The sequence below is a fragment of the Lissotriton vulgaris genome, chromosome 7 (assembly GCF_964263255.1).
Source record: "Lissotriton vulgaris chromosome 7, aLisVul1.2, whole genome shotgun sequence".
Taxonomy (NCBI): domain Eukaryota; kingdom Metazoa; phylum Chordata; class Amphibia; order Caudata; family Salamandridae; genus Lissotriton; species Lissotriton vulgaris.
Genome location: NC_141695.1, coordinates 1,508,497,498 through 1,508,513,569, shown reverse-complemented (window position 1 = coordinate 1,508,513,569; position 16,072 = coordinate 1,508,497,498). Strand labels below are relative to the sequence as shown.

Here is a 16,072-nt window from a genome sequence, read left to right as displayed (position 1 = left end):
GCACAGTTCGACCTATGCTTGATAGATGGTTAAACTCTGCACATTGTTATATCCAAACACTGTTACGAAGGTCACTTTATTCCCCAGCATTGTGAACTAAGGTTAGCTCCATTGCCACCTTTAAATGAATACCAGCTTAATGTCGCTATACACCTTTAAGAAACCAGGTAACCACATTAACCAATGACCGAACAGGTTATATAAATCAATCAAAATGACCGTTTGTGGTTCTTTCGCTGAATGCCAAGACGCCAGAAAGTGTTCATCCGGCACGCCGTCCCTTCGCCTGCTTTAGGTAAGATAATAAACAGAAACTTGTGTAAACTAGAACCAGTTAATTTCACAGAATATTAAAACCAATATACGGCTATTCTTTAACTCTAGATAAGCCGCAAATCCGTGACCGCAATCCGTCATCCGATAAAGATCATAAGTCTGGTTCGGCACTGGGTGGTGAGTTATAGGTAAGAAATAGAAACACTCGTAGTGTTTAGCCAATATTTAATTAATGTTCCCAACCTAAACCGCTCACACGATTATTTTTTCTACTAGGTAAATGTGATTCCATCCACCACGTGTAGCTCGAACCACTAAGTTTCCGCGCTTATCGTCTATTACGTAATTGACGAATACTTACGTCTGGTAAGAAGCAACAAATTTGTGTCTCTTTCTCAGAAATAATGAGGGAAAGTTTCTCATAGACACTTATTTATTTGCAGACAGCCGTCACCCTACAAACAAAACCCGTATCAGCAGGCTTAGGGATAAACACGCAACTTTGAAATACTCCCGGTCTGTTCTGAGCAGGTGAGCAATGCAATATTCGTAATGGTCATGCTACCCGATTTTTTGAAAAATCGCATCATACTAATATTGATACATGGTAACTTCTATGTTTCAGAGAACCGGTAATCTAAGTAGGAACACACCAAAAATCAGGTGGCGATAATACTATGTTAATTGAAGTTAAATAGGTAAGAAGGACTAAACGCATTGCCCCATTTATGTGCTATTATATAAAGGCAGGCCCTACAATTACATCTATTTGCAGACGATCATCTACCTTTACTCAATTCAGCAACGAATTTGCATGGTTCCACATAGAAGAAAATATAGGAGAACCAAAAAGAACTATATACATAATATTCATCAAAACCTTTTTAAACAGGGAAGAGCATATTGAGAATATCACCATCATTTAATTGCAGCAGTAGTAAACCATCGGTTTGCCTTTGATACTTGCAGGAAACAGTAAGGCATCGACATACGACGACACCATCGTGTTGTGTAAATAGGTTTTTCCTTTCCCTCTAAATCCCAATCAATGTAGTATCCCATAGGAAATAACAAATAAACCTTCTTTCTAGCTCGTATCATTTCCTCTCACCCTTTCTCTTCCTTTCTCTTCGAGACAGTCATCACGCTCCTAGGTTGGGCGAATGTACATGAAATGTTAGTTGCCCTTGTATGAATAGAAATATTAAGAAATACAAGCATGTATACATTGTTCATGTTTTGAGCTGTTTTAACTGTGGAAAATATAACTGTACTGTATTTCGTTTTCTCTATTTGTGTATTTGTAAGCATGTCTCGCTGATATCAACGAGCATGTTGAACCCATCGTTAGGCGGTATATCATATATTTGTAATTATTCACTGGCATTTGAATTTTGGCAAACTATTCTTAGCATTTTCAACTGTTTAGCATAAAAAGACAAAATTGTAAAGACTTTTTAAATTTTCTTACAGCACCATGATGGTAAAGTCCTGAGGAAGACAGGGCTTATGTGTCGAAACGCGTAGACAGGAAACCATCCATCATTTTATATCATAGTCTTTTCTACCAATGAATGCATATGTGATAATGCAAAAATGTTTTATCAAGTCTTATGAATGATTTAATGATTTTATCAAATGTTGTTTTTTTATGAAATTAAAATGTACTTTATATGCTAAAGCAGTTGTATACCATTATTAATTGTGGTTTGTTTGCCATTTAATGTGCGCCAGTAGTTAGTTTGTTTGCCTGGGTGCGTTAATTCACACACATTGTTTACCCTGGCCCAGGAATTTGATCCAAATCAGGGGGTCCTTGTTTTTCACACATTTCCCCAATCTGCTCCATTGTAGAAGGAGGGGGCAGAAAGGTCACTAAACACCAAGGGAAAAAAAGCCTAAAAAGCAAAAATGGTTGGGGTGGTCCATCCAGGCATTGGGTGGGCCCGAACCCAGAAAAGGGAACAATAGCCTTTCTACTCCCCTCCGGGCAGATGATGGGGGTTTACCTCCAGTCTGTGCTATATTGCCTTTGTAAATCAGCCATTTGGTAAAATCTTACAGATAAAAATGTTGTCACCCAAGGCTAATTTTTCCTACTCATATTCATTATTCTTTCATTTCAATGATTCATTTATTTGGGAAAATATTGAGGGATCTACCCAAATGCTGAATATTGTCAGAATATTGTCTACTTTTCAGAAATGTATACCTTTCTGGGATCACTCCTATTACTTACATAAACTGCAAGTAGGTTGAAAGCACAAAAATTAGGAAAAGGGAACTACATCTTAGAAAAATGCAAAAGCTGTGGTAAGAAAATTGTGTTTTTAATACGACTCTGCTTGTTCTTTGAAGTTGGGGGTGATGGTGATCCTAGCACAGCAAACTTGTTTTTTTTAATTCAATTCATTTAATTCATCATATTTTAACATTCGAGTAACAACTACATAGTAGGGATCGCATTTTGTGCATACATGACACTTTGGCATAATTGGTAATTGGTAAGCTGAAAGCTCCACAGTCATTAAACAACTTGTACATGCTGTACGGTTGACATCCCTGCTGTATTCACCGCCACAGGTAGCGTATCCCTGATTCAAAATACATTTCTCGCAACCCAGTGCAGTTTCTCAGCATACATGTAACGGATAAGCACGTTTGTGTATCATGTTGCACACCCATTCGCTCCTAGTTTAATTGTGTGGCACATTCGTCTTGTTTCTCTAGGAATTCCCTCAGAGGCGTCCATATTTCCTTTGGGTGAGATGTAGGGGGCTGAAGTTCTGCGAACAACTCGCTCGTGGTGTCACAATGTATCATGCTCTTAATCCAAATTTTTACCTTGGGTTTCTGTTTACTGCCCCAGTGCATAACTATTTCTCACTTTTCCAGGAACATTTCCATTGTTACAAATCTGCGCATACTCTTAGGGATCTCGTCTACATAGCCAAGTAAAGCTAGTAATGGAGAGTGGGCCAGTTGCAGCATGGTCCTTTGTTGCACTTCCTGTAATATATCATGCCAGTATGAAGCTATTTTGGTACATGTCCATGTCCTATGTGCAAATGTGGCCGCTTACAAGTTGCATTTGGGACAGTGTACAAATCTGGCGCTGTCTATGCGAACCATCTGCTGTGGCGTGACAATAGCCCTTCTTAAAATCTTAAAGTGGGTTAGTTTGTGTCTGTGGTTACATAAGATTAGTTTCATTTTGTGTGCAACACCTTTTCCAAATTTTGTCAGTGAGGGGATGCCACAGTTTTGCTTTCCAGGTGTCCCTTACCTTGGCGTTGTGTTGTAGCATGAGCACAAGACAAGCTTTATATAGTTGGGACATGATGTGTTCTCCACTATGGTCTTCAATTATATGTGTAAGTGGTGTAAATTCCTTAAGTTCAATGGGGTAGGTGGATATGGCTTCTCTTAATGCTCCCTGCATACGGACCAGGATAAAGTGGTCCATGAAAGAAGCTGTTTGAAACCGGTGGTCCTCTGTGCGGGAGAATACGTGGCCGTTAGGGAATAGATTTCCAATGTTACATATTCCCATTAGCTTAAGGGTACGTTTTGTTAACATATCCAGTGTAGGGGGGAACCATGGGTTGGCAAGTATTGGTAGTTCTGGGGAGTATAATGTCGTCCCCCCTGTTTTTCGAAGTGACCATGCCCAGCAGGTGGTGTATAAGATTTGGATATCATGGGGGTCTCGTGACCTCCCCACAGGTAGTAGGGAACACAATGGGGTGGGGTCTGCTAAGTCCTTCTCCTGCTTAGCATACGGCACCCGTGCATCAGGGTGTTACCAAAACCAAGAGTGGCCACATAGTGCTACTAGGCAATATAGCTGTATGTCCGGCACCCTGAATCCACCCCTTTCATATGGTAGGGTCAGTGTGCTCCAACTTATTTAGGTCGTTGTTTACCCACCCATATTTTTGTTAATAGCGTACGTATCTGTGTGAAAAAGGCTTTTGCTGAAGGGATGGGGATGTTTTGAAAAAGATAGAGCATCCAAGGTAGAACCACCATTTTAATATTAGCTTTGCGCCCAGCCATGGACAGCGGCAGTTGGATCCATCGTTCCACCTGTGTGCGCAGTTTGTCCACCGCTAGGCCATAATTCAGTCTCAGTATCTGCTCTTTGTCCCTGCGGAGGGCAAACTCTTTGTTGGTGGCCTTTTTAGAAAAAAAATGTTTTTTGCACAGCACATTTTTCCTATTTTTCCCCAAAAAATAAAATGGAGTTATATTTTGGCTATTTTCTCGGTTTACTCTGGAAAATCTACAAACTGTGGATACCTTTAGACTCCCCAGGATGTTGGGTAAAATAACAAAAGCGCAAACTGCCTCGTACATCCGATTCTACCATCTCAGCCTGCCAGACCATTCCGACGCAATTGCATTATTAATTCAACTTCGCAACTATGAGGAGTGCATCTAATGACTAAAACCTGTATGATTTTCTCTATCTGTGGTGACTCTATGTATATTAACTAAGTACCGAAGTACGTCCTGTCTACAAAAATATTGCATCCACTTTGAGTGCGCTTGTATGTTTTCTGATTAGGTTTAGGTGCTTGGTTTCCAACTCTGTATTTTGCACTGTGCATCCACATTTTATTTGTCAGGTTTGTCGGTTGACCTGCTAAGAAATTCTGTATGCAACAGAAAAATTTGTAATATCGTCCTGTGCGAGGTGAAAGTCGCATGAATAAGTTAATAAGTGTGTCTTCTTCTTTCTAAGAAAAATCAATGTTATCCGACGGAAGCTGAATGACGTGTTTGACAGAGCATCATTGGATGAGGAGAGGAGGCTCTTCGTGTAAGTATACATGTACAGTGATGCTACAGTTACACACTTCATACAATTGTACTTTCCTTAGACCTATCTAAAGGTAGAACAAAGTTTCAGCATTAATCGCTCTTCTATTGTTGTTTAGGGCCCTTGTTTAACAGAATATATATATACATTTATAGAATTGTGGTCCATGTCCGTGTTTAGAGTGTTCCAGAAGTACGCGTATATACTATATATATATATATATATATATATATATATATATATATCAGTCAGTCAGTCAGTCAATAACTTTTTCGGCCAATTAGGACCATAAAACTGCATTGTTACAGTCATCAGCCAACAAAGGAAAAATAAATAACAAATAAACTTTGCAATCATATATCTACAATCTTTACAGTATAAAAATAATCGTGGACCATTATCATAAAAACAGTTGTTAAATTCATTTGAAGCAAATGATTATTAAGATAAAACAAGGGCTAAAACAGAGAGCTAGGGTGAAGTTTCCAGTTAGCTTGACCCACAGTGGTTTGTTAAAATAACATACATAAAACCCTCCACAGTGTCACTTGAGAAAGCCCCTCCGCCTGTGTCACATACTATTTAGAAAGCGCAATACGGCAACAACAATTGGGGGGTGGGTGTTCTATTTTAATATTCTATAGGCCTCTAGACAGCGCCTGAACCCTAGGTTTCTGCATATTGGGGCTAGCCATCATTTGCGAGGCAGATGGTATGCGGGGCAGTCAAACAACACATGAGTTTCAGACTCTACCCTATAGTTACACGCCGGGCATTCTTCCTTGTTCTCTGTAGCCCATTTGCTAGAAAAACTCATCAGTGGGAGAGTCCCCATTCTGAATTGCATGTACGGTTTACTGGCCATGGGGGGGTAGATCACATCCAAGCAGGATTCTTTTCTGTTTTCAGCCTTTACTTGGAGGAACTCTACTGTCAACCGACGACCGTTGGCCCTTTCCTGGAGGTATGATAGATTTTAGAGCCTATAATGCCGCACAAGGTCTAGCGTGGATATTAGTGGGCACGCTAACTCGGGCGTTTTCTAGAGGTCCTGCCTATCTAGCCTAGTGCAGAGATCCCTTATGTGAGCAAGTCACGGTATTGTCTTGTTGGTTAAATTAGATAGGACCTCCTTGAGCTCTGCTCTGTAGCAGGACAGCCCCGGTGTCGCCCATACCCTACGCCAGAATGTAATGAGCCTAAGGGCAATCTCTTCATCAATGGGCTGCAAGCCCAAGTCCATGCAGAGGGGAACTAAGGGGGTACTACGAGGAAGGCCCAATAGTTGCCTCATGAAATTGTGCTCTATTTTCATGAGGTTAGAGGACCTACAGTGCCCCACAGTTCAGCACCGTATAGGGTGGCCCCCCCTGGCTTGGACTTTATATATTTCAACAACAGGGGCGGCTGGCTTGAACGTGGAGGTTCTGTGCATTTTCATGACCCCCCCCCCCCCACCGTCTGGGTTAGCTTGAGACTTGCCTCAGCCAGTTGGGTTTCCCACTCAAGATGTTCTGATAATGTAATGCCCAGGTACTTGAATGTCCTCACTCTTTCCAGGGGTGTACCATTTAGGGAGGGGTTTGAGCGGGTGGTTTTGGGGGGATTGAAGGTCATGAATTTGGTCTTGGTTAAATTGATCTCCAAGCCCCTCAAGTTGCAAAACTCTGCAAAACCATCCAGGGTGCGTTGTGTACCCGTTGGTGTTTTGGACAACAACAGAGTGTCGTCCGCTAACATCAACGCGGGAACCTTCCCCGAGACTAGCCTTGGTGCGTCGTTGTCTTTAATACTATTTAGATTTTCGATGAGCCCATTGATGTAAAGACAAAATAGGGTGGGGGCGAACACGCATCCCTGGCTTTCCCTTCTTTTTGACAGGGAAGCGTGCAGAAAGTTCCCCATATTTTCCACATCTTACTTGTGCATAATTACCTGTGTGTAGCCTCACTAACACGTCAAGGAGGTAAGGTGGAATCCTAAGGTCATGTAGTACTTTCCAAAGTTTTTCCCTGGGAACTAAGTCAAAGGCCGACTTCAGGTCGACGAATATGAGATAGAGGCTGCCACCCTCTATACTCACCGTCTTCCAGTAAAGTAGTTGTAGTCTGAATATCTGGTGGACGGTTGACGTACTCGCCCTGAAGCTGGCCTGATATGGACTTAGTATCTCCTTCTCCTCTATCCAACCCTGTATTCGGTCCAGAAGGACCCGTCCCATCAGTTTTTGGTTGGTGTCTATTAGACTGATGGGCCTGTAGTTTGAGGGTAGGAGAGGGCAACCTTTTTTATATATGGGGACTATCTCAGCCCCATGCCAGGTGTCCGGGGGATCTATACCCTTCAGGATGGTGTTAAACAGAGCACACAGGTAGGAGACCCACATTTTGGGTTCCGTCCAGAAGAGATCCCTGGGTAATTTCCTTCCTTACGGGCCGCAGCTTTCAGGTTCAACGGGGCTCCTTTCAATCCACGGAGGTGGCGCTGGAACAGGGGGTTCCTCAGGGCTCGGCCCTGAGTCCGACTTTATTTAATTTATATATGGCCCCCCTGGCTGAGGTGGTGCAAGCGTTTGGAGTAGAGTTATCCTCCCAAGCACCTTCGGTTGCAGCATCCAATTTTAAGGCCTGTATGCAGGCTCTGGCCTCTTGGATGAACACGCACTGCTTGAAGCTAAATGGAGCCAAGACCGAGGTGTTGGTGGTCGGTGGAGACAATCTTAGCTGGACAGTGGATTGGTGGTAACAATGTTTGGGTCCTACTCCCACCCCCTGTAAGGAGGCTAAGAATCTGGGGATATGGGTGGATCCTACCCTATCCTACGAGGGGCACATTCGCCGTCTAGTGGGAAAGTGTTTTGGTGTGCCAAAAACACTAAACAAAACTTTGGATCTGCTCTCTCTTGAAGCCAGACGCACTATGACGCAGGCCCTCGTGACGTCCCGTATGGATTACGGGAATGTCCTATTTCTAGGAGCAACGGAAAAAAGTTTGGGGTGCCTGCAAGTCCTACAAAATGCGGCCGCTCGGCTGGAATTAAGACTTCCAAGAAGAGCAGCTTCTTGGCTGGCACTTGCGGCACTACATTGGCTACCGGTCAAAAAGAGAGTCCTGTTCAAATCCCTCCTCATATGCCATCGCATTCTATGGCATAAGGCTCCACCATATCTGGGAGACTTGGTCTCCAGGTATGAGCCAAGTAGAGCCTTACGCTCAGGTGGGACAGGGCGGCTTGCTATCCCCCACATCAAGAAAGCCAGAATCGGAGGACGCTCTTTCAGAGTCATAGTGGCTCAAAGTTGGAATAAACTCCCGGCGGGTCTTAGACTGCAATGGTCGGAGGCCAAGTTCAGGAGTCTTCTCAAAACTCACCTGTACATTATATAGGAGCGTAGGTGCGGATGGGTGGTCTGCTAATGCTTCTGGCGGGTTTTTCAGTTCTCCACAGCGCGGGGACACGCCGGGATGGCGTAACCAAGCGCTCTACAAACTACCTTATTATTATTATTATTTGTCTAGGCCTGGCGCTTTATTGGTCTGCAGTTTAATAATGGCATGCTCCAATTCGACCAGTGTAATCTCCCACGACCCTTCCATATGAAACTCCTGGGAAGGCCTTGGAGAGTCTGTAAAAACGCCCACTGCATTCTGCTCATCATACAGTGCCCCAAATTGTGTTTCCCAAACTTCGGGCGCTATGTTGGGTTCTAGGGCAGGTCGCCCTTCCCTATCCCTAGAACTTACTATTGCCCAAAATGTTTTCAGGTCTTTATCATTCAGGGCAATCCTAAGGGCTTCCCACTTCTCCGCTTTTTCAGTTTTTCTTTTCTGATTGAGTAATCCCCTTGTACCTCGCCCTAAGATGTTTGATTACAGACCTATCCTTTGCCTTCACTGCGTTTAAAAGATCCTGTTTGGCTTTGCGACAGCTTGCGTTAAACCAGGGACATTTGGGGCAATTATTTTCCCTTGGTTTTGTTACCGGATAAAATGCATCAAACAATTTTGCTGCTCATTAATTTTTAGTGGCCTGTCCTGTGACCCTACTTGAGACTCACCTCTTCCTACCTCCCACATTTCAGTTAGCAATGGTAGTGCTAGCTGGAATATGTTTGCTAATTTAGGAAGGGATTGTTGGATATGACTCCATCTGACTCTCCGCCTGTTATTAGATAGCGTTAGTGCATTGAGCTCTCTAATAGGCACTGGTGGGGGGTTGGACATGCCCCTACTCCCTATTTTCAGAGTCATTATCAGGGCATTGTGGTCGCTATCCTGCCTCTGGTGGACGTAAAGTTGCATAACCAGTGGTGTCCAGGCTTTAATCGGTGTAATGTGTGGATCGGGTATTGACCAGTGCTGGTCCTCCTCAGTGGGCACACCTAGGGATGTATCAATAAGAGGCTCGAATTGGCAATTAAAATCGCCTCCTATGATCAACAAAATTGCTGGGTCCAAAGTTGGTATAAAACGTCCCAGCTGATCTATAGCACCCGATTCCTGTCTGTTATTCACAGGTCTGGAGTAAACAGAATTAGGGCTATTTGTACCTTTGAGGGGAGTGTTAGAAAAACACATTGGATATCATTGGTGGAAGATGACATTTGCTCGGCTTTAACACGGGGTGTGTACCCACCCAGATGGTTAGACCGCCTGACGGTCTCCCCCTCCCCTTCGTGGTAGCCAGAATATTAAAAGAAGCAAAGCCTACTCTCTGATATTCTTCCCTGGCCCATGTCTCTTGGAATATGCAGATGTCATACTTATCCACAAAACGTCCCCAGTCTGGGCAGGGTAGTTTGTTCTTGAGTCCAGCCATGTTCCAGGACAGGATTCGCATGCTATCACCCTGTGCTCTTGTTCTACACTGTGCCTCAGTGCTGGTGGCACACAGAGCCAAAAGATCACTGGCATGAGCTCCACATGAGCTATCCGGTGCCCCACCTAATTCTCCACTGTATATGTATATATGTTTTTATTTACTGATTTATTTATTTAAAGAAATTTGCTTTAGACGCATGCCAATACCCTGAGATTTCCCAATGCTTATAGTTTGGTACATGAACCCGTAAATCTTAGTTAATTGTGTTTACTGCTCATTTTCAACGAACGTCACACCTTCAAAGCTTGGGCAAGAACGCGCATCTACCCTTTTTTGTCAATTTTTTGTGGAATTTATGGAGCCGATTTATCCTCTTACCACAGTATATTGTGCCTGGGCCATACAAACTGAGTTGTTTTTTAATTTAACAGTGAGCAATTCCACAGATATATATTTGTATTTGTTAGAAGTTAATTGAATAATAGTCTCTTGTAGAATCAGTGCCCCATTTTGAGGCGACATTTCTTTATTTTGCTCTCACCATGAAACTACGCGCTAGAGTGGCTGGGTAAGCTTTGGGTAGTCTAGAGGTACCAAATGTAACTTCTTCATGTTTGATAAATGGAGTAATTCCTCTAAGCATGTTTAATTGTAATAATCTGCAGTGCAGCACTTCTTGAATTTGTGGGCAAAGTCTCCGTTTTTTTTTCACTTTTCACTTGACAGGTAGTGACCAGAATTGAGGCAACACAAGCCTCCTTGCTTAGTTCAGCTAATGATAGGCCTGTGTATTTAGATTTTAGTTGCAGCCAACAGCTTCCACTCCAGACCTATGCACCCAGCTCCTTTTGGATAGGTAACTTGGTTAATCTGGTATCCACGGGATCGGGTGGCTCTCCAACCTCCTAAGTTCCAAAGAGTTTCCTCAAAGTCCACCGAGAAGGGTCCTTAAACTTTAACCGCGACTTCCCTATAGAATTGTACGGAGCCTGTGGTCATGTTAGCACACTACAACCGTCCTCCGTGGGGTCCCTTTCTACTCACATTGGGTGGTTCTTTGGGGTCTCAGCGATTCTATGTGTTCTAGACACTGTCTCGACTCCAGTCTTGGTTCTCATACCACTATTTTAGTATATGGCTTGGTCTCCCCCTGGAGCCCACTGTGTATTGTGCTACTTAGAACTTTTTCTTTTCTAAAGTATTGTGTGCTTTGTGTTGTATCCTTATGTAGAGGGTATTAGAGAGTGCTATATAAATAAATACATATTTTTATAACTACTGTGTGGTTCTCCTTTCATTTAGTTAATACTAAAGGTAATATTCTGATAAACACGCTGCTTTACTTTCCTTCAAGATTAATCCTGAAGGCTGCTCTCCACTGCTAACACTAGGATAGCTTTCCAAAAGTTATCTTTGACCTCATACGCCATATGGGGCGTTTGGACTGGTGCAAGGTGCCCACTTTAATTAGTGGACAGCATATACCAGGCCAACTTCTCACAGGAATGCCACCCAAAACCCTGTGGAGTTTAAACCATGTGGCTCCTGTTACAGGTAGATGTCTGTGACAGATCCTACCTGGTTTGCCTCTGGTGCCTGGAGCCAGGCAATGACTACCCTGACTGTCACGCCATGAATGCCAAAGCAGTTCTGGAGTGCTCCTGGAAGCTCTTGGTCGCCTGATGCCAGTCTACTTCTATGCTCCAGGACCCAGGCCCATTCGCAGAGCTGTTCCTGATGCTCATCAGCATGCTCGAAGTTGTTGGGTAAGTCTCATAAGGAATTGAAGAAATCTAAGAAGGCAAAGCGCTCTTCGACTTTGCTGCACCAGTCCAAATTTAAGGAAGTGGGGCAGGAACGTTGCCACAGATCTAGACCATGCTCCCACCATCAGCCATGGAGCCTGAGTCTAGATCCGCCCTGCCCGGCCCAGAAATTCCCAATGCTAAGCACCCCACCCAGTTGAAAGAGTTCTATGAAGCCAAACACCTCATATATTTGGGCGGTCCGCCCTTTGGGATCACCTTCCAGTCCCACAGGTTCGGCACGTGCTCCCACTGAATTCCAGCTGGCGGGTTCACCCTCAGCGACAGTCGGTCCTTTGGATCCTCTCCCGGACCGGCTCCAGTCGCAAGGCCGCAGCCTTTCCCAGGGCTTGTTCAGTGGTGCCGTTCTGAGTTGACCCTATTGTTATACCTGACTCCAATACAAAGCTGGTTCGACCTCACCTGATGTTGACTTCAGTGCTGGCTGAGAACACGATCTTCCGAATCGAAGCCAGGCCCTCCATTTTTCTCTGTAGGTATTACGATCGGAGATGATATGAGGATTCTTATGGTTGTCTCAGCCCTTTGGAAGAGCCCAAGCAGAACTGGTAAGAGGAACAGGTGGATAGATGTTAGTGGTTTGGACCTCTACCCAGATACTAGCCTAGTTTGTCCCACTAGGGTGGCTACAGATGAAGAGGCTTCATTTGCCCTTGTGGTGAGGAGGGACGTTGAGGATCTGGACCTTACGCTGCCCTCAGTGGCAGGACAGAGGTGCTTTAGCCTCCCTTCTAACGAAGCCCTTACATATGTCCTGCTCAGGCATGAGCCAAGCTCTGCACAAGGGCTTTTGCTGTGCACAGGACGATTTCCTGCCAATATTGACCCGCTCTTGGGGACCTAGCTTTCCTGACCTAGCACCCCAACCCTGAAAGGAAGGTTGTCTAGCTCACCAAGTCTAAAATCAACCCTGGGGCGTTCATTACCACTCCACCAGATAGGGAATCCAAGAGGCTGGACACCTTCGGCAAGAGAAGGTTCTCTTCTGTCATCCTTGAACTGAGGTCGGTGAACACCACATGCCTCTTGGGATGGTATACGCATACAGTTTGGCAAAGTTCGCCATACGCTTCAGACTGGATATGACAATTCACTGGGTGGAGCAATTACATCATCAGTTGTACTCCCTTGCCATTTCTAGTTGCGGTTCACTCGCTTTTCGGGGAATGTCCAGGCATACCTTATGCTCATGCCCTTCAACGGCATCCACCTTTTTGGTGAGAAGCTAGACTCAGCGCTTGAGTGCTTTAAGGCCTTCACCCAGTCTGTTGGGGCTCTCCACAGCTATGCCCTTCACCAGGCCCATTATCTCTTTTACATCCTTCATGGCTAAAGTAGGGGCTACCAACTGCCTCCTACTCCACACAGGCACCACAGCCTACAAGCTTCTTAGTCCTTTCCTGGCCACAAACTTGCTTTCCACAAGCCTCGTAGGAACCAAGGCCAGTAATCTACCCAGTCCGCCACCACCCCTGACTGCCACAGCCTCAAAACCCCTTTAATTTGCCCTATCACCATCATAGACTGTGGCAGGGTCAGGCACCACCTGCCCCGATAGCAGTCCATAACAAACAAATGGGTGCTTCAAATTGTCCATCAGGGAGTTTACGCCCTCCCATTCACAGAAACCCAGCCGTCCAAGCCACCATCCATGGAAGAGCTGAGAACTACCTCACTCTGCTGCGTCAGTAAGTACAGAGACCGCTGTTCTATGCAAGGCATGTGCCCTCTCCTTTAGAACGAGAAATTCAAAATGCTCAGGTCCTGTCTGCCCTGGACCCCAGAGACTGGATGCAGGATGCTGATTTTCACATACCTGTCGTGCCAGCCCACACGTTACCTGTGGTTCATGGTGGGCCACAAGCACTTTGTTTGCCATGCTGCCCTTTTGCCTTACCAGCGCCTCTCGGATGTTCATGAAGGTGATGGCGGTGGTACAGTCCATCTGTAGAGGTCAGGGGTCCTACTCGTCGCCCACCTCCAGACAACGACCAACCTCCTGCACTCGCTGAAGTTCCTTATCAACGTACCAAAGTCACTCAGAGGCTCCCTTTCATTGGAGCCATTCTGGACACGTTGCAGTGTCAGGCCTATCCTTCAAAGCAGCGAGTTTGGAATATTCTGGCTATGATTCTGGTGTTTCAGCCTCTATCTTGGACTGCAGTGCGATGGATTCTGAGGTTACTGAGCCTCATGGCGTACATCACCCTGCAGGTAAGGAACGCCTGCTGGCATACTCGGGCTCCTTCAATGGCACCTGAAGTCCCAGTGGTCAACAGCATCAGAAGAGTCTCTCCTTTCTGGTCCAGTTATTGACGGGAACTGCAAAAGAACTGCAGTGATGACTGACAAACCGCGATTCAGTTAGCAGCAAACCTCTCTCCTCCCATCCAGAGATCACAGTGGTGACAGATGCTTCCCTTGTTGGTTGGGACGGCTATCTGGGAGAGAAGAAGGTCAGAGAGCTCTGGTCTACCATGGAGTCTGGGTTCCACATCAACGTCGTGGAGCTCTGGGTGATTCTTTGGCATTATAAGCCTTTCATCCTCTGATCAAGAGAAGGCAGGTGAAGGTGTTGACTTACAACTCCACCCCATGTGGTATTGGAACAAACAGGGTCATGGACCTTTTGTCAAGAGGTCCTGCGTCTCTGGTCATGGCTAGAACGTCAAGGCATTTCCCTGGTGGTTCAACACCTGGCGGGCTTGCTGAACACAGAGTGGACAAACTCAGCTTCAGATGTCTAGCGTATCACGAATGACATCTCCATTCGGAGGTGATGCAATATCTTTCTCAGCAGTGGGGAGAACATTTGTTAGATCTGTGTGCCACCGCTGAGAACCCTCAATGTCATCAGTTTTGAATGCTAGAGTTTCCAGGGTGACTCACTCAGAGGCGATTTTAGTTTCGAGTGGAGGTACCGCCTCCTGTTCACCTATTCGCCAATACCACTCTTGCCCAGAGCTCTCAAGAAGATTAGGATCGATCGGGCTCAGGTCATTCATGTGGCTCCTGAACAGGACACAGAGTATCTGGTATTTTCTGCTAAGCATGACTATTGGTCCTACAGTCAGACAGCTTCTTCGGGAGGATCTTCTGTCACAGCAAGAGGGGAGGGTCCTGCACGTAAACCCATGCATCCTCCACCTTCATGGGTAGAGTTGAGTGATGACAGTTCACAGCTTTCAGTCTTCTTCCTGAAGTCTGTAATGTTATTCTCGTAGCCAGGTGTCCTTCCACAAAGTCAGTATACGCCTGCCGTTGAGACAAGTTTGTCTCTTGGTTTGCTTCCCCCAGTGTAGACCCCTTTCTGAACCTCTATCCAAGGTTCTCTTATTTGCTCTGTTCCTGCAGGGCTTTGCTCTGGGCTCAGTTAAAGGTTATCTCTCTATGGCATCTCAGCATTTTTGCTGTTACTGGACAAACCTACTATCTTTTTTGCCTGTTGTGACTAGGTTTTCTAAAGGCTTGCAGCATATGTTCCCCCCTATGCCATTCATCATGCCTCAGTGGGACCTCATCCTGGTCCTCACGTTTCTCATTTTCTTATGTGTGCACCAATAGAGCCTCTCCACAACTGTCCTCTTAGGCTTTTGATAATAAAAAAGTTCTGTCCCTGCAAGGCTTACGAGCTCCCTCCACTAGAGTGAAGACTGCGACCACTGTGTTAGCACACAGCGCCCCAGTCCTAGACCTCTGTCAAGCAGCAACGTGGGATTCACTACACACGTTCACCAAGCACTCCTGCCTGGACAGTCAGGTCTGTTGTGACGGGCACTTAGCCCGTTTGGTCCTACAGGTCTTTATTATTTGATTGTCTTGCAAGTCCTATCTCCGAGAAGGTATTGCTTGGGTATCAATTCTAAGGTAAAGAATCTACTTCTAAAGGACCCTATCAGATGATCAAGTTACTTACCTTCAGTAACACTTTATCTGGTAGAGATTCTATTTAGTCGCAGATTCCTAACCGATCCTTTACAGGGCCTTAGTTTGTCACACCAGTGGTCAGTTCTCATCATGGCTCCGCGCACCTGGCGGGCAAAGTTGCGGAAGTAACTTCTGTCAGAGCACCAAGTGGTGCCTATATTTGTACTGCTCACATCACTTTTGACATGGACAACGCTGGTGTGGAGCTGAACGACTCCACTACCGGCACACTGGGGTGCTGCTCGAAAATCTTCCAAATCCAGTCTGATGCCTGCAGATATTCTACTGTAAGGAATATGTGGCTGAATAGTCTCTACCAGATATGGCTTTACCAAACGTAAGTAACATGTTCTTAGTGCCCCCTTCCAGTTTGCAACCCAGAATGTATTGCCAAAA

At 45.2% G+C, this 16,072-nt stretch overlaps 1 protein-coding gene across 2 annotated transcripts in view; it reads left to right on the top strand.

Annotated features, from left to right (window-relative positions):
• GSS (glutathione synthetase) overlaps positions 1-16,072 on the top strand; it is a 673,748-nt gene that overhangs the window by 328,280 nt on the left and 329,396 nt on the right. For both annotated transcript variants that reach the window (XM_086932359.1, XM_086932360.1), the window contains exon 8: positions 5,024-5,101. In XM_086932359.1, the coding sequence (XP_086788485.1) occupies positions 5,024-5,101 (78 nt within the window). The remainder of the gene's footprint in view (positions 1-5,023; positions 5,102-16,072) is intronic.